Source organism: Clinocottus analis, unplaced genomic scaffold (assembly GCF_023055335.1).
Source record: "Clinocottus analis isolate CAN_PGR_092001 unplaced genomic scaffold, fCliAna1.0.p SCAF_20, whole genome shotgun sequence".
NCBI classification, from domain to species: Eukaryota; Metazoa; Chordata; class Actinopteri; order Perciformes; family Cottidae; genus Clinocottus; species Clinocottus analis.
In genome coordinates, this window is record NW_027175932.1 from 2,022,807 (window position 1) to 2,040,826 (window position 18,020).

The window sequence follows — 18,020 nt, forward strand, 5'->3', positions numbered from 1 at the left end:
TCGGCCTTTAGGGACAATTCGGCGTGTAGATATGCCACAAACAGCGCGTGGTTTTATTACAATAAGCATTTAGAGAAACGAATCACACGGTTCGTTAGCGCTCAGAGCAACTGTCTATTTAGTGGCGGTGGAAATAACTGATAACTAATAACTGAAATTCCTTCATAAAATATTTTGTTTACAGCACTCAATTAATGCCGAAGTTAGTGGAGAACATGTATTCGTCAAGTTATGTCGCAAAAGTGTCAAATGCGAGTGTGTTTATCTGTCGAAAAGAAAGACGATATTAAATAGGAGTCTTTCTCAATGGAATTTGGTGCGGAGCCGCTGACGCTCTGCCAACACAAACGTCAACAAAACGCCACGTGGGCGGGAGAAGCCTTTTAAAAGAGAGTTTTGTTCTCACACACACATACACACACAAACACACACATATACACACACATACTGTGATATACAAGTTGTCTTTGTGTTTTTTACTCACACATGAGAGTACTGAAGGCGGTGACGTTCGGCAGTCCCTGAATCAAGACGCCGAACTTCAGAGCTCCGTCACCGCAGGTGGTGTAGGAAAGCACTCACTTCCGGGTTGGACGTTTCTTTCAAAGTAAAAGCTCGTCAGAAAAACAAGGCTACAAATAGTGGCAATATGTTTCTCAATGTGTCCCATAAATATGACAATTTCTACTTTTATGTCAAGTCTAAACAACCTTTTATTGTAATATTAAACAACAGACGGCAGCATACAAACGACTTATTGAAAATAAAAAACATAAAGATGTAAAAATGTGTTTTGTAAATTCAGTCTTCCCTAAATATGTTCAGGTTGTTTACTTCAAAGCTTGTGCAAAATATATTTTAATTATCAAAGACCACAAGACATATAGCTGCTCTATTTCCTTCAGTTTGCAACAGAAATTGAGGAATTCTGTCAATTTTATTGTAAATGATTTTTTTCTACTTGACTCCATTTTAGTGGGCGTATTATTGTATCTGGTGCCTTTTGTATAGTTTAGTTTTAAGTGTTTATGCTAAGTCAAATTGCATCAATATTCGCCACATATTATTTTTCTTTTTTCCCCATCTTCGCTTCGTTTTCCACCTTCTTTTATTTTGAAGTAAAGTTGACTCCACTTCCGGTTGGCTCGTGTAACTTGACGCAGGTCCATGCGACTCTCGCAGCAGAACTCACCTGAAAGTTTCAGAACCTTTTTCGTGTGTGTGTGTGTGTGTGTGTGTGTGTGTGTGTGTGTGTGTGTGTGTGTGTGTGTGTGTGTGTGTGTGTGTGTGTGTGAAGATGAAATAAAAGATGTATTTAAGTTCAAAGTGAGTTATATATATACATTATATTTCTGATTAAATATGAGTATAGAGGATTATTGATCACAGTGTGATCTCATGATTTCCATAATAATAATAATAATAATAATAATAATAATAATAATAATAATAACAATAACACAGGTGAGTCGACAGGTAAACTAACAGCAAGAAGACAATTCATTGGTTGAATAACAAAAAGTATAAATAATATTTAATAGTTAAAAAGTGTGTTTGATATAAAACATTTGTGCATTAACTCAACATGACGACACATCACATGCATACTATGTGTGTGTGTGTGTGTGTGTGTGTGTGTGTGTGTGTGTGTGTGTGTGTGTGTGTGTTGGGGGGATTATAATCCCTTCTCGCGCGCTTGGAAAGCCTCTTCCCTGCAGATTAATGGCGTACGCTCCGCTGCAGCCATCTGTTCCTCCAGCGGCACGAGCCTCTCCTCCGGGCTCCTTTGTGTCTTCCTGGACTTCCGTTCCAGCTTTCAAAATAAAACCCGTATTGCGGCGTGTGATCACGTTCACAGACGACATTTATTTTGAAGCCTATTTGTTGGAATATTTGTTGACTTTCTCATTTTTTTTAGGGCTTCTGGCTCCTTAAAATCGAGCACATGTATCGTTGCATTTGAAGGTTGTTTATTCAAGATAAATTCATGCAGAATTTCACAACGCAATATCTTTTTTTTTTAAATGCATTGATTTCTGCTCAGGAACACCTCGCGGTGATATCTTTAATTTGATATCTGTATGATATATTTCAGTTAATCTTATTTATATTCTACAGCTGTGAAGTTTTCCATTTTAATGTATACATCCATTTCTATTGACTAGTTCGGAAATATGCCCAAAAGGAAATTAAGTTATGACACATTATATTCTACATAAGACCAAGACAGACAGACAGGAAGCGAACCAAAGTATCAATATGCATCACTTCCTTTTGTATTCTTCCAAATATGGATTTACGTATTTCATAGTCAGAGTTTCATGACCAAGAGATGAGGTCATCAAGGTGACAGTCGGGAGATTTTGATGAAGTTTTCAGGGGATTCCCAGAAAAATAACAAAAACAACATCTACACACTGAAAGGTCTGATGGAGAATAAAGTTTTGACTTTTATTTTGATGCACACATTGTTACAAGAGTTCAGAGAGGAGCCTGCTGGGATCTAACTTCAGTCTTTCCAACTGAACAAACCTCGTGGTTTCACTTTCTGTGCATGCGTACTGACGGGTGGTTCAGTCTCACTGCGGCTGGCTGATGTTTATGGAAATAAGTGCTGACCTTTGACCCCGAGGCGTGACTTTGACACGTGGTGCGCTGCCACCACTAGAGGATACTGTTGACTGTGATAAGACATGCGGGATGAAACAAGAACATCTCAGGGCATTTCTCAAGAGCTGCGTGGCTGCCAAGACACATAAATAAATGGGACAAAGTGAAGTGGTCAAAAGGACAAATGGGAATAAAAAAGATCATAAATCATTTACTTGTCAAGTTTGTTGCTGCGGAAGCAGCTGGAGATGAAGGGATGTTTGTGTTGCTGCTATAATCAACTATATGTGTGTTTTCTTAATATAGTACCACTTATATGTTTCGTTGATTATTAGAGGTCTTTCTGTTGAGGTTATTGACTAAAAAAACACACAACAAATGACACAGTAGAGTTAATTTGCGCTGCCAGCCATGAGATATATTGAAAATACATGTACATTACATTAGAGTAAGCTTCAATAAGAAAACACAACAGTAACACTCGTGGTGCACCACACAGTTTTCTGCGTTTAATGGTGAACTTTACTTCCTTTTTTATATACAAAACAAAATAAAGAAACATTGTGTTTGCTCCTGTAATACAACAATGATATATAATATATATATATATATATATATATATATATATATATATATATATATATATATATATATATATATATATATATATATATCATTAGACATTACATTTAAGTACATTTAGACACATTTTTATTTTATTCCATCTGTGTATTTAATATTCTTCTTACTGTTTAATTTGTATTTAATTACTGTTTTACTGTTTACTTATATTATTATTTTTTTTTAACCTTTATTTCCTTGTCAACAATGCTGCTGTAATCCTGTAATTGTATCTTATATACACACCCACATATATATATATATATATATATATATATATATATATATATATATATATATACATATATATATATATATATATATATATATACATATATATACATATATAGACAAGGAGTTGACTTAAAAAATATCTGTAGATGATATTTTCCTGCACATGCGCAGAAGGGAGATGCCATATTGAATCGGGGGCAGCAGCTGAAAGACGTCCCTCGCGCCGCCGTGCTCGTGCTCACGCGAACGAGGAGAACAGAGCGAGAGACAGAGCGCGCGCGAGAGAGAGAGAGCGAGAGAGAGCGAGCGCGAGCGAGCGAGCGAGAGCAAGCAGAGGGGGTCTCGAGAAGGAGAGGCGACACAAAACTTGGACAGGTAAGACAGGTGACGGCTCTCTCTCGCGCGCGTTACCGGACGAGTCGCTCGCTGTTTGCTGCGTTTTGTGTGTGTGTGTTTGTTTGTTCTGTCGACGGAATAAACACGAAGAGAGTTCAACGTCTCTCCCACGAAAACCCACGAAGTGCTCCCGAGGCGGTTTCTGTAGAAACGAGGAGATAGTCGCTCGCGACGCGAACGCTCGCGACTACTCAAGTTGCTCAAAGTGTGTCTCGCGCGCTGTAATTAACAGCTTTGACCGGGTTGTCTCGTGCCACTTATACGGTTTATTGCGTCACTGTTTGTTGTCTGTTATATTTTTAATGTCATTTAAAAAAAAAAAAAAATTTTTTTTTACGACAGTCGAAAAACGTTATTTTAAGGTGTTTTTAAATGTTGCGTTTAAAGACCACACGGAAAGCAAAAATGTTGTTTGACGCGAGCGCCAAGTTTCCACGGATCCACGCGCGACGTGACTTATCGCAACCGTTCGCGTTCAGATGAGTCATTTTTTTTAGGTGGGGGGATTTCCCCCCCTCCCCTCTTCCCCCACTCCTCGTTCACCCTAAGGTGCGCGAAAGCCATCGGAAAACACCGGACCGTGCCAAAAAATGTCAAGCCACTTTCAACATGGCGGGTTATGGTGTTCAAGAGGAGGAGTGGTGGTGTGTGTGTGTGTGAGTGTGTGTGGGGGGGGGAAGAGGAAAAACTGCGCCTTCAAAATCTTTGAACGAGGAAAAAATAAAACCACGGCAGATAACGAGCCAGGTTCTGTTTCTTTGCGTGGACACACGCGAGGGGTAATCAATTAAATCCAAAGCGCGCGTTTGGCGTTTCTGTGGGAGTTTTTTTCCGCTGCAGTTTTTTTTTTTTTTTTTTTGGTAGTGTGCAAAGTACACGACCGGAGTGTCAGCCAGCCTGCTGGGCGGCTACACCCCTCCAGCCTCCTCTTCCCTTATGTGCACTTCACGTTTCCTCTTTCACTTTTATCAAAAACGCACAACGCTCGTGCACATGCATGCAAAATCCGATTAATATCGTTTTTATTCCTGTAAGAACCGAAAAGCGGAATGATTTAATTCCACCCTTTTTGTGTGTGTGTGTGTGTGTGTGTGTGTGTGTGTGTGTGTGTGTAATCTTAGATTAAAATGTTGATGAGCAGATATGTCTCCAACCAGGAAGTCATTGTGTCTTTTTTTGGGGGATGAATTTGCAGATAATTTGAGCGTGCAGCCGATATTTAATTATCCTTTCTTTTTTTTGCGGGGCTGTCTACAAATCCTTTTTTAATTTTTTTTACAGCTTTATGTTATTGGAGGATTCTTTCCCTCCAGATTAAACTCGTCCCCATAATGAGGAACAATAAGCAGCGACGCCGGATGAATAAATCATGCCTTCAGACTTCTTGTTGCTCCTGATAAATGTTTATTTATTTATTCCATGCAGCTGTGAGAGAGAGAGAAACAACAACCTGCAACAAAAAGAGCACTTTTTCAGGGAACGATGGAAACATGGTCAAACATAATGGATCCTTTTTCTCCACAGAGATCAATAAGTCCTTCTGTATCGATACATTATTGATGGGTTTGGACTGTTTGCCTTTTCTTCTTCTTCTTCTTCAGCAGTCATGTTTTTCTCCTGTTGATCGTTCAGCTGTTTGTGTTGATGAGGCGTTGTGTTCATGGTCTGGATGTTTCCTCTCAAAGAGCCGACACTGAAGGAGAGAGATGGAGAGCGAGAAGAGAAGAAGAGGGGAGGACAGTTTACAGGAAGTGATGAGGTCAGGAGGACCACGTCTGTCTCTCTCTTTCTCTTTCCTTATTTCTGTCTTTCTCTCATTTCTGTCTTTCTCTTTCTTTCTGTCTTTCCTTCCTCTTTTCTTTTTATCTGTCCCTCTTTCTGTCCCTTTCCTTATTTCTTTCCATCTCTCTTTTGTCTTTCTCTCATTCTCTTTCTGTCTCTGTTTCTTATTTTTTTTCTGTCTCTTTCTTTGTCTTTCCATCTCTCTCCTTCTTTGTCTTTCTCTCCTTCTGTCTCTCTTTTTCCTCCTCCCTTTCTTTCTGTCTTTCTTAATTTCTTTTTTCTTTCTCTTTTTTATGTCCTCTCCTGTCTGTCTTTCACTCCTTCTTTTTTCTGTCCCTTTTTTCTCTTTCTGTCTCTCTTTCTTCCTGTCTTTCTCTCTTTCTTCCTGTCTTTCTCTCTTTCTGTCTGTCTTTCGTTTTTCTGTCTCTTTATTTCTGTCTGTCTTTCTTACTCTCTATTTCTGTATCTATTTCTTTCTTACTTTATCTCTTTCCTTCTCTCTCTCTCTCTCTCTCTCTCTCTCTCTCTCTCTCTCTCTCTCCCTCTCTCTCTCTCGTCTCTTTCTTTTATTCATCGATCATCTCCTCGTGTATTAGAAGGAGGAAACGTCATATTTGACGTCTTCTGTGTGTAAAACACTAAAGAGTCTCAAAGCTGCAGGTTGTGTCGTCTTAAGACACACACACACACACACACACACGCACACACACACGTTTAAGGGAAGTTGTTTCAAGTCATTGATGTTGAAATCAGACGTCTTCTGGCCGATGGAGACCCCCCCCCCCCTCCTCTCCATCCTCTTCCTCTTCCTCCTCCTCCTCTTGTGTTTTTCTTGCCGGGCAGTTTGCTGTTTGCACTTCATCGTTTCGCGGCGAGCTTTTCCTCGGCGGCATCGCAGGTTGTCGTAATTGGGCATGAAGCACACAGAGCTGCATTGTGTCCACGCGGAGGAGAGAAAAAAGAGAAAGCAAACTGTAGGAATCAGGAGGAGGAAACAGAGAGCAAATTGTTGTACGGAGGTCTCCCGTTGCCAAGAGGAAACAACTCTTGGATGGGTCTAAAAGAGGAGAACCTAATAGGGAGTAATGCAATAAAACCCCGAGCTCATGCAGTGGCAGTTAATCTCCTAAATCCCTCCATTAAATCTTTGGCATGGATGGGTTTAGGGAAAAGGCAGCAGGGACAACATGTGGATGCCCAGCGACCCATCAGGGGCTAATCAATAAATACAACCAAAAAAAGCTCTCAATCTGAGACCGCGGGGGGAACAAATGTCCTGAGATTAAACCAGTTTAATCCCCCAGTGCCCAATCTGGACGGCTTCCTCGGGGACGCGGCCGGCCAGTAAGCTCCATCGAGTCTGAAATGCTAAAAAAACAATACAATAAAATAACAATACAAAGAGTCAGTGGACATTGCGACCTAGTTTATCCAGCAAGGGGCCAAAAAACTAAGTTATCATCAAAAAAATCATTAAAAATACAACTTTTTTAATAGTATTTTCTAGCTGGGATTGATTATAACGCTTTTTAATAAGATATTAGAGAAGATCTTGGAAGTTCAAGAGTTGAAAAGGCTGTTTGCCACACAAACAATCCAACAAAAAACAATACAGTGGACATTGTGACCTAGTTTAACCTGTGAGGGTCCAAAAAACCCACAAAAAAACAAAGTTATCAAAAATATCATAAAAATTTGACCTTTTTTTTTAACGATATTCTCCAGCTGTGATCGATGACATCAGGTTATAATAAGGTAAGACCTCGTGGAAAGTTCAAGAGTTAAACATGCGTGACCTTTTCTAAATCCCCAAAAAGTTTGCTCAGATGATAAATATGCCAGGGTGCATTCTGGGGGAAATGAGCGACGCAGTTTAAAGTATTTGGACAATGACACATTTCCTGTTGTTTTTTGGATTGGAAATGAAACGACTTTCAGTTTTGAGTCATCAGGGTGTTTTTTCTTTGGTTTAAAAATGCATTTTGAGTCCAATTCAGCTTCAGTTTCTACACTTTAAAGGTTAAAACCTTTAATTAAAGCCGAGTAAGCGCTTTAACTACATATATAGTGTGTATATATCTATATATGTGTGTCTCTGTTTCAGAGCCAAAAATACAGGAAAAAAATCACGACCGTCTTCGTATGTTTCATCTTTTTCATTATTAATTAATCTGTTGATTATGTTTTTCATAAATAGATTAAAAACATTTGTAATTTGTGCATCAAATGTCATAAAATAGAGAGAAAAGGCCTCCAGATCTCCATGTAATGTCTTTTGAACTTCACTTTTGTAATAAACATTGGAAAAAAATTACATTGTCAATAATATAAAACAGCCGGTTATTGTTTTCTTGATAACGTTAATTATTAACTATAAAAATGATGCATCTTGTCGCTCGGCACGAAAAAAACTTTCCGTTAGGGGAATTTTAAAGGGAAAAAGCAGCGAAGTTCCCCTCTCGCTCTGTGATACCAGCGTCTTCTGTGTAATTAATCCTAATTTTACATTATTAATTCATCCGTGGGTGATATTTATGATACATTGCTGTCTTTAAAATGTCAGAAAACAGTGAACGTTCGTCCCTAAAGCTCAACGTGATGTCACTCCTGTAACAAACCCTTAAAATATAAAACTCACAACACTTAGCCACGTTTGAATCGATGCATCTCAGGGTTTTTAAATATGTCGCTCGATCCAATAATTGCTGTATTAAAGGTTTGTAACAAGCAGATTTAGTTTATCTTGGTGATGCAGTGTGCAGGGAAGAAAACAACAACAACTTATGTGGACTTTCAAGGGGAAAAAAAACTGCTGTGAAGTTTTTGATGCGTTTTTAAGAGCATGTAGAGGACGGCGTGCTGACGACGGCGACGTGTCGACACAGCTGAAGGTTGTGGAGCTCTGGGGGAAGAAACACTGGTGGTCTAAGAGGGAGGGAGGGAGAGAGAGGGGGGAGAAAAGAGAGAGAGAAGAGGGAGAAAAGAGGGGGAGAAGGGCAGCGAGTCATGTGAGCCAAATTAGCTCAGCTTGTTGTTTACGCAATGTATGTTTGCTTCAGCCACCGTGGGACATCGGGGGTGTGTTTGTGTGTGTGTGAGAGAGTGTGTGTGTGTGTGTGTGTGTGTGTGTGTGGTGAGTAGGGGAGGGGCTGACCGTCGCTGCCTTCAGTTCTGTAAATACACTCGGCTCAAACGGCAGCTTTGAGCATCGTCTCTGTGTGTTTTCTCCTCTGGATTTAAAGTCTTTTCGGAGGATTTCTTCTTCTGGTGTTCACTTCTTCGTCCTCCTCTCTCCTCCTCCATCATCTGAGGATGTGTGGATCGCCTCATCCACGGCGACGAATACTTTTTTTCCTCTCCGCTCTTTTGGATATCTTTACGTTTTTGAGAGCCGGCGTTTCTTTTTTTCTGGGGTTTATTTGAGGCGTTGATGACGGCGAGCGAGTCGTCGTTTTTCATCTGTAAGACGTGAAATCGTCCGTTTTCTTTTCCTCCACTACGGGAGATACAACACAAACAGCCTCCAGGTGTCCTCTGGATTCTCTCCTTGGCTTATTTTTTAACACTTTAACGATGCTGTATGCCAGAGCGGTGAGAACGTAATGCTGAGACTTCATCTGGAGCCGAAAGGATTAGTCCGTTTAATCGTTTAATGGATCGACGGGAAAGTAAGCGGGAACTTTTCTTGATCGCCGATTTTGAAGCAAACCTCAATTTTTCTTGTTTTCTGTTTCATGTTGTTTTAAACTGAATATCTTTGGGTTTTAGATCGTTTATCAGACGAAACAGAAGCTTTGATGACGCCAGCGAGGATGTTTTCAGACAGTTTATAGACTAAATGATCGGTTAATATTCAAGAAAATACTGAGCAAATGAATCGACAATGAGTTTGAGATCTCCGTTTGGTTTCTTTCTTTTTGTTTTTCCTGCTCTGGACTTTCAGGAGATCGGCGGTCTTCTCTGTGGATCGTTGAGTTCAAGTCTCTCGAGGTCTTTCGGGTTCACGCCAGCGACCCTGAAGGGAACTGGAAATGCAAAGCCTCTTTATTTTTCCACGGGAAACTCTCGGCGCGGGTTTATTGTCGTAAATGTCAACGCTTGCGTCGACTTCCTTTTTACTTTTAAATCTTTTTTCTCCTCCAAAAGGTCACGTATTGTTTGTGGGCAATAGACGATATTTGATGAAAAACATTAATTAACCGCGTTTATCTTTTCTCTTCTTCTTCCTCGTGCCGCAGCCGTCGGGCAAAGCCAGAGATGCAGTGAGGAGCGAGCGGCACACCTCGGCTCAAAGGTTACCAGGAAGTGGAGGATGCAGTCGCTCAGCCAGGAGCAGCCGCCGCCGGCCCGGACCGCGATGATGTCACACTGTCCGACCAATGGGAAGGAAGAAGAGGTGGACACAGGTGAGGAGGCCGGACGTCTTCCGATCTACGTTTATTATTGACCTTTTTAATCCAGCTTTATTCTGTCTGGTCTCTTGTAGAGTTTCCTTTTTTAAATGTTCCTTTTTTTCATTTTTAATGATGTCATTAGGCGTCGTCGTCGTACATTGATGGGATGTACGGGGTCAGATCAGTCTCCATAATTTGAATCTTTATGTGTGCATTTGCCATTATTGAGACTGATCTGACCCCATAGAGAATTACCAAACAATATGATATAAATATCTTTTCCTTCATGTACTTAATACTTCATTATCCCGACTGGTTTCTCTTCATTTCGTCACCTTTTTAGCCGATATGACGTCAACATATGTGACGACAACCGTTATATTTATGACTTAAATCTTAACATTTCCCATATGATAATATTGTGGGAGTCGTCCAGCACATCTTGAGTCATTTTATGTGACTCCCTGCCTCTTAACGCCTAAAAAAAAGAGATAAAACACATTAAACACAGTTAAAGAAGAACTAGACTGATAGCATCTTTTATTACAAAATGTTTTCCTAATTTAGTACAGATATTGAGATGATATAGTGAATTATTTTCTGCCTGAACACTTGATATCACTACAGCGAAGCGTGGGAACGTCGCAGAGATAAACTTTCTTTTGATGTCTTAAAAAAAACCCTGAATTTGTTGATTTAATGAAGCAAGAACACAGAAAAGTCATGTTTTTAATAACGCCAGCAGCAAGAGGGAGACTGTCTTCGCTCAGGGGTTCACGCTCTGTTTCTTAACGAGTGTGTGTGTGTGTGTGTGTGTGTGTGTGTGTGTGCGTGTGCGCGTGTGTGTGCGCGTGTGTGTTCACGAGAAGACGCGAGCAGACGTCTACAATCCAACACGCCTCCTCCGCCCCGTCATTAGTCGGAGCGGATTCAGTCCCGCTCTCTTCACACTGAGGAGTCTCCAGAGACACTTCACACACACACACACACACACACACACGCACGCACGCACGCAGGAACATGACGGAGAAAAATGAAACCCCGACATGCGATACCGCGAGTGTATCTGCGTTTTTCTGGGAAACGTGGACGCATTCTTTCCCGCGAACAAAAACACTGGGATCACTTCCTGTTGTGTGTTTTTGCCGCACAAAGCAGCGCTGTGTAATTAATGGAGTGGAAAAGCCTCGAGGACGAGGCGGCTTTCTTGTAAAAAAAATAATGTGTTCATTGGAGATGACTGACGCTGAGATTTTTATTTATTTTTTTCCTCCTCAGATGCAGATTCCATAAAGGAGGAGGCGGCGGCGGCGGAGGAGGCGGAGTTTAACTGGGAGGAGTTCATGGAGGAGACGGGGGCCGGCGCCGCCCCTCACACGACCTTCAAACACGTGAGTGCGATTCCCCCCTGAGCTCCAGCATCACCCCCCCGAACCCCAGTGATCCGTTAAACACAGCCTCCGCGTGCAGAAAGCCTTTAACCACACGCCGGCCGCGGAGTCGCCGCCAAGAATCGAGCGCTCTGATTGGCCGCGGCCCGTCGTGACGCACAAGTTGCCGTTTAGAAAATACACACAATTATGGGTAATTACTGTGACAATACCGTGGTTACAAAGAAGTGTGTGGTGTGTGTGTGTGTGTGTGTGTGTGTGTGTGTGTGTGCTTTTGAGGAAGGTCACGTAACTGATGGAGGAAATGTAAAAGGTAAATATTTTATACGAGACGAGGCGGCAGAATCAACAAGTTCAGGTTATTAATTGTCATTTGCACGACAATTACAACTACGCAGAGCTCAGTAAAATTGTGTCAAAAGAAGTTAGCGTTTAGGGTTTAGGGGTTAGAGTTTAGGGCTCAGGGTTTAGGGCTCAGGGTTTAGGGCTCAAGGTTTAGGGGTTAGGGTTTAAGGGTTAGGGGTTAGGGCTCAAGGTTTAGAGGTTAGGGTTTAAGGGTTAGGAGTTAGGGTTTAGGGCTCAGGGTTTAGGGGTTAGGGTTTAAGGGTTAGGGGTTAGGGCTCAAGGTTTAGAGGTTAGGATTTAAGGTTTAGGGGTTAGGGTTTATGGCTAAGTGTGTTGCAAAAGCATCTTTTTTTTGTAGTATTGAACACTTTCTCACCGTTGTTTGTGAGGCGCACACAACCGGGGAGCTTATGGATTCGGCCGTGCGTGCGTGCCTGTGCATCTATCCGTCTGTCCGCGGCTAATCTCCACTACGTGACCCTCCAGCTGATATTTCTTTGTGTTTTAAACCCTCTTTTATTGATTGCTTCGTGCCGTCGGTCACAGCTTGACTCCTCGCTCCTCTTTACCGTCCGAGAGGCGGCAACGAGACGCGGAAAGCAAGCTTTCACTCGTCCGATTCAAAGCCAAATTTGCACATTTTTCCCGGCTAAAAAAAACTTTTTTTTGGTCTCACTTTGACACTTTGAACCGGGGCATCCAGCAGATTTATTCTACGCACCGGCCGTCGATTCATCTTTCCCTGTGGAGCTTTGTTTGTACTCTTCGGTGCTGCAGTATTCTCCAAAACGCCAGAGGTCGAACAAACAAAATGAACTGTTGAGGAACCTAAAAGACGACGAGTGTAACCCCGAAGAACAACGAGGAGGGATTGGGATAATCTCTTATTCACGGCCGACTTTATTGCCTTTTGCACGAACCCTGAAGACAAAGAGTCGAGTACTAAAAGCGCCGTAGAGGGACGAAAGGTTGAATATCCTGCAAAACGAGAACCTCCTGGTAGAAGGTAACTGGCCCTTTTAGTGATAAAAGTAATAGTGTTTTTATCACTCAGTCAAAGCTGGTTGACGGGAAGATACATGTTGAGTTCTCCGTCCCGTGGAAGCAGTTGTACTCTGGAGAATACTTTGAGTTTTCCCAGAAAACTTGCAATCGTTGGACGTCTTCGGGGGAAGTGGAGAGGATCCAGTACTTTCCAAAAAGGCTCCACCATCTTTTGTACAATCTGTTCTTACAAACCGACGCCGCTTCAGAATAACACTGATTAAAGTTCAACTTCTATTCGAGACTTTCAACGTCAGAGATGTGGAGACAAGTTTTTTCCAATTTCGATGAAACGGCGCATTAGAGAGAAGACACGGCGGTTTGGAACACGCTGATACCAAATAAATGAGACTGTCAGCCGGTGCGCAATGAGATTATGTTTCACTTTAAAGCTGCAAGACAGGAAAACTGGGCTTTTTTTAGTGTAATAAAATAGTTTTTTGTATAAAAAAGGCCTTTGAAGTCAAGTTTAATGACCGCAGTGGTATAGAAAGACACTCTGAGCTGCAGCGTCTTGCTTCTCTTCAAGTGAAGTATGTTTTTTTAGAGTATAATAAACTGCTTTTTTCCTCTTTTTGTTTAAATAACGGATCCGTTTACTTATGTTAGTATATTCATGCAACTCGACCAGTTTCCCCAACTGACTGCAACGCTGATCAAACATCAGGAATGTTACTCAAATATTTGCAAAGAATGCGAAGAATCCGAAATAAATGGGTTTGCAGAAGAATGCACAACATTCAAGGTGCTTTACTCGATTATTTCCATTTTATGATGCGTTGTACTTCTACTGCACCACATCAGACGGCGTCTCGTATCTCCAGACATGTTGACCCTGAATGTTTATGAAATGTAAAACCTTTCCGCTGTAAAACAAGAGGTTTTCTAAAGGGACTCTGGTGCTCGGAGGCAGTACCGCTTTCAACCACAGGAGTCGCCAGAATCAACAATACTTTTTGTCTCCAAATCTTTTTCTCCTGTGTTTGAGTCGTCGTAGGAACCCCAAATTAATTCCAATACTTGTGCTTATTGGATGTATTTGTTCAGTAAAGTCTTGTGAAAAAAATGTATGTCTGCAAAAAAATCACTTTTAAAAGATATTTTGATAATAACTATGAACATCCAGCATGATATGAGCCAGATTCCCCAAAAACGCCTCCTGGAGCGTCAATAAGACACCTTTTTGGAAAGATTAGGACCTAAAGAATCAGAATCTGCAACAAAAATCACAATAAAACAAAGTCTTGGTCTGTTAGGAAGGAGTTTCAGTCAAAAAACTGTGTCGTTTGGTTAAAAAATTTAAAAAATATCACGTATTTTATGCCAAAAGATTGTCCGAATGGGGCATGCTGGGACTTAAAATGGGCGCGAGAGGATTTTCCAAAGGACTTTTCCTCTGAGTAGAGGAGCGCGCTCCTGATTTAAGGTTTAAAGGAGCGTTTTTGATTCTTACATCACTCCAAGCGACGAACATTAACGAGGGTGAGATCAGGAAAACGTGTTTTTTATTTCTGTTTCTTTTCTCGAGCGAGCGGCCGATGTCGGACAAAAACTGTCTGTGTGGTGTTTTTTTAATTTTATTTTGGGGCAGCGGGCGAGGTCTCTTGGGAAGCTAAATTGCCTTGTTGGTAAGTGGATTGAGTCACTGGGAAACAGACCATGAATTCCCCAGAAAAAAATGTGATTCACTAAAGTGCAGCCCTCATTTCTCTCTCTCTCTCTCTCTCTCTCTCTCTCTCTCTCTCTCTCTCTCTCTCTCTGTCTCTCTCTCTCTCCCTCCCTCTCGCTCTTTCTCTCTCTGTGCCTGGACAAATTGAAACAGTGATTTCTCTTGGGCCTGTACACACACACACACACACACACACACACACACACACACACAGTGTTTGCTGCCCCGTAGCTCTCTTACATAAGCCCGACCAGAGTGATGCAGCACGTTTGCATTGTCGCAGCAGGAAGTCAGAGCGACGTTTGCATTGTGTTTTATTTCTAAGATGTTGCTGTTTTGTTTGTTCCATTCACTCGTGTGCGTTTCTGTTGAATGTGAACTTCCTGTCGGGCTTCTCCAGGACACATTACGCCGCGCTGCGTTCACTGGCGTCTGGATTCATCAGTCTCTCGTGAGCGAGGACGAAGTGCAGAGGTTTAGTTTCATGCTGTGGTTGTTGTTGTGTAGTATTTATTATGATTATATATTATTCCTTATGACTAGGGCGGCACCTGCCAATTATTTTTCTTTTTTTCCAATTATTTTATTGATGAAAATCCCACAAAATTACCATTTTTCTATCATTTACTCACCTGTGTTAGTTTTTTTCTTCATTCTTATAGGTAACTGTTTATGTAGAATATCGTTTATTTTAAATAGTGAGGTTTTAGTAGAGACTCGTATGATAATAACAGAGACCAGTGAGACTTTGTAAACGGACGTTTTGCTGAAGTTTTGCTGTTGCTTACTTGCATTGATCAAGACGTAAATACAGTATTCTTTTTTAATAGTTGCGTTAAATATCTCTGAAATAAGTTGGTCCAAAGCCAAAAAAAAGATTCAGTTCACATCGATCCACACCAGAGAGAAACAGCAAATAAAATTATATATTATACAATCATATATTACATATTGCAACGAATGATGTGCCCATTCTAGTTTAGTGGTATTAAAAGTTCTACTCTAAAGTTAACGAGTTATTCTGGTTCCTACAATTCCCAGAATGCATCTGAACAGCGTCTTTATGCCAGTCTGTGTCCTTATCTTGTAAAACAGGATTTCTTTTTGTTGCTCTGACGATCTCGACCTTTGACCTCGTGCTGACATCACGCGTGCTGTTTACAAAGCAGCTTTGTGTTTTCCCATAAACTGACCTTTTATATTTTATGTTTCCTATCATGTAAATATAATATTCTGGAACATTCTCACCTTTAATACTATCTGTGATCGGACAAAAAAGTTATTTCTGTATGTTAAATCATTAATATCACCCAGATTCTTCCTTTTTTTTAGTCTTTTTAAGACTCTGAAAAGTTATTTTCGTATCTGTTTTAAAGCAATTATGAGGTTATTAAGTTGAGTTTGAGCATTTTAACTCTTTCATGAAGAAAAATTCAAAGATTTGAAGCCAAATTTTCAAGTTTCTTTCAACCAAAGGTACAATTTTCATAATGTTGAGCATTGACCTTTGACCCCGGTGTTCCCTGCAGGTGGAGGTCAGCCTGCAGAGCAGCTTCCAGCCGGGCATGAAGCTGGAAGTGGCCAACAAGGGCGGCGCCGCGGCCTCGTACTGGGTCGCCACCATCATCACCACGTGCGGCCAGCTGCTGCTGCTGCGCTTCAGCGGCTACGGCGACGACCGCAAGGCCGACTTCTGGTGCGACGTCATGACGGCCGAGCTGCACCCGGTGGGCTGGTGCACGCAGAACGGCAAGACCCTCATGCCGCCCGAAGGTAGGGAGACACACACACACACACACACACACACATACACGCACACAACGACGGCCGAGGGTTCGCGATGGATTCAATTTATTTATTACAGTTGAACAAATGCCGAGAGCAGCGTTAGAAATGCCTCCGATTTCACCCAAAATGCGGCGAGCGCGTGAGTCTATGAGCACAAATATCCAATATAATTGTGTTTACAAGTTGCGCGACACAGGAACAACAACAACACGTCTGTACTTTCTGCCTCATCGCAACATTTTATAAGTTAATAAAATAAAGATGTGACTCGAACAATTTTTTTCGGTAAAAATAGAGTTTTGAGGGGGCGGGGGGTGATTTGTGGGCTTTGTGGCTATATAAATAAAACAGATTTAATTATTCAATGCCCTTTTTTAAACATTAAATACATCATGCTCGTCAGATTTGAACCGTCTGCTCCGTAACCTTTAGGAAACCCGGTCAAAACAACGCTTTTTGGTGTGAAGGAAACCTAAAATAATGAAGGAAATCTTCCAAAAAAAAGGTGTAAAAATGGAAACAATGAAGCGTCACTTCATTCTCTCTGTTATCGTTCGACACGCTCGAGCCGCGTGACGCACTTTGGACCTTGTCCTCGTTTCTCGCTTGTTTTGTTTCTTTTTCCAACGCCTCTCCGTCCTGCATGAAAAGAGAAGACTTTAAAATCTTTGTCATCAAAGGGCCAACGCACACACACACACACAGACACACAAAGACACACTAACACGACACGTGTCTCTTCTGATGGTCAAGACGGCTCACTTGCCCTCTAACATTCAACATTTTAGCTTCTTTTCCACCATCGTCGGCTTTTTAAAAACCCGATTTCAACCTCTTTCCAAAGCACAGCGTCCTCCTCTTCCTCCTCCTCCTCCTCCTCGGCCTCGTTCAGACCGTTTATTTCTCCTCCGCTCTTCCCGGCTGATGGATGGCGCGGCCTCCGTTGTTGTGGAGACGACCTGGATACGTCACCTGACTCGTGTGTCCTCGTGTTCGCAGCAGCGGGAGCTTCAGAACATTTTTTTTTTTTTTAAATGACACATCGCAGCAGATTATCCATCAAGCGGGAGGTGGAAACTAAATCTTTAAATCTCCAAGAATCAAACGACTGAAGCCAGTAATTATTATTTTGACGATCGAGCTCTCAGGCGATTATTTCCTCCAATGATCGTCCATCAAATTGAAAAAGTAAAAACTTCCCCAAAAGCCGATGAGACGTTCATGTCCATGTTTGTACCGACGATGAAAAAACACTTTTAGATTGTTAGATTTTAGATAGACGTACCAGTGCTGAAACGGAGGCGATCCCTCACTTGCGGATATGCTTTTACTTTGAAATTGAGGCTTTTTCGTATGACAAGCGGAACACAAATATGCTTTTACTTTCAAATTCCGCCCTTTTCTTACAAGAAGCGGAACACAGATGTTTTTTTACTTTGAAATTGAGGCATTTTCTTACAAGAAGCGGAACACATATATGCTTTTACTTTGAAATTGAGCCCTTTTCTTGCAAGAAGCGGAACATGCATATGCTTTTACTTTGAAATTTAGCCCTTTTTAAAAAAAAACATGAACCAGTGAATGTTTATGCAGTTTCACTCCCGAAAAAAAATCACAGAAATTATAAAGCAAACATCAAAACAGTTGCAAATAAATGTTTATTTTCAACAACTAATTGTCTCAAATCACGTACCTGTAATACAGATATGCTTTTACTTTGAAATTTAGCCCCTTTTTACATGAACC

At 41.3% G+C, this 18,020-nt stretch overlaps 1 protein-coding gene across 6 annotated transcripts in view; it reads left to right on the plus strand.

The window, feature by feature from the left end:
• Window positions 1–3,763: 3,763 nt before the first annotated feature.
• sfmbt2 (Scm like with four mbt domains 2) overlaps window positions 3,764–18,020 on the plus strand; it is a 30,978-nt gene continuing 16,721 nt past the window's right edge. For 4 of the 6 annotated variants that reach the window (XM_068586963.1, XM_068586957.1, XM_068586961.1 and 1 more), the window contains exons 1-4: window positions 3,764–3,840; window positions 9,882–10,049; window positions 11,316–11,428; window positions 16,016–16,259. In XM_068586963.1, coding sequence (XP_068443064.1) covers window positions 9,956–10,049; window positions 11,316–11,428; window positions 16,016–16,259 — 451 coding nt within the window. In that variant the 5' untranslated portion in view covers window positions 3,764–3,840; window positions 9,882–9,955. Of the gene's footprint in view, window positions 3,841–5,546; window positions 5,621–9,307; window positions 9,312–9,881; window positions 10,050–11,315; window positions 11,429–16,015; window positions 16,260–18,020 lie in introns of those variants that run through there. The other 2 variants (XM_068586958.1, XM_068586960.1) reach the window with 2 other exon arrangements.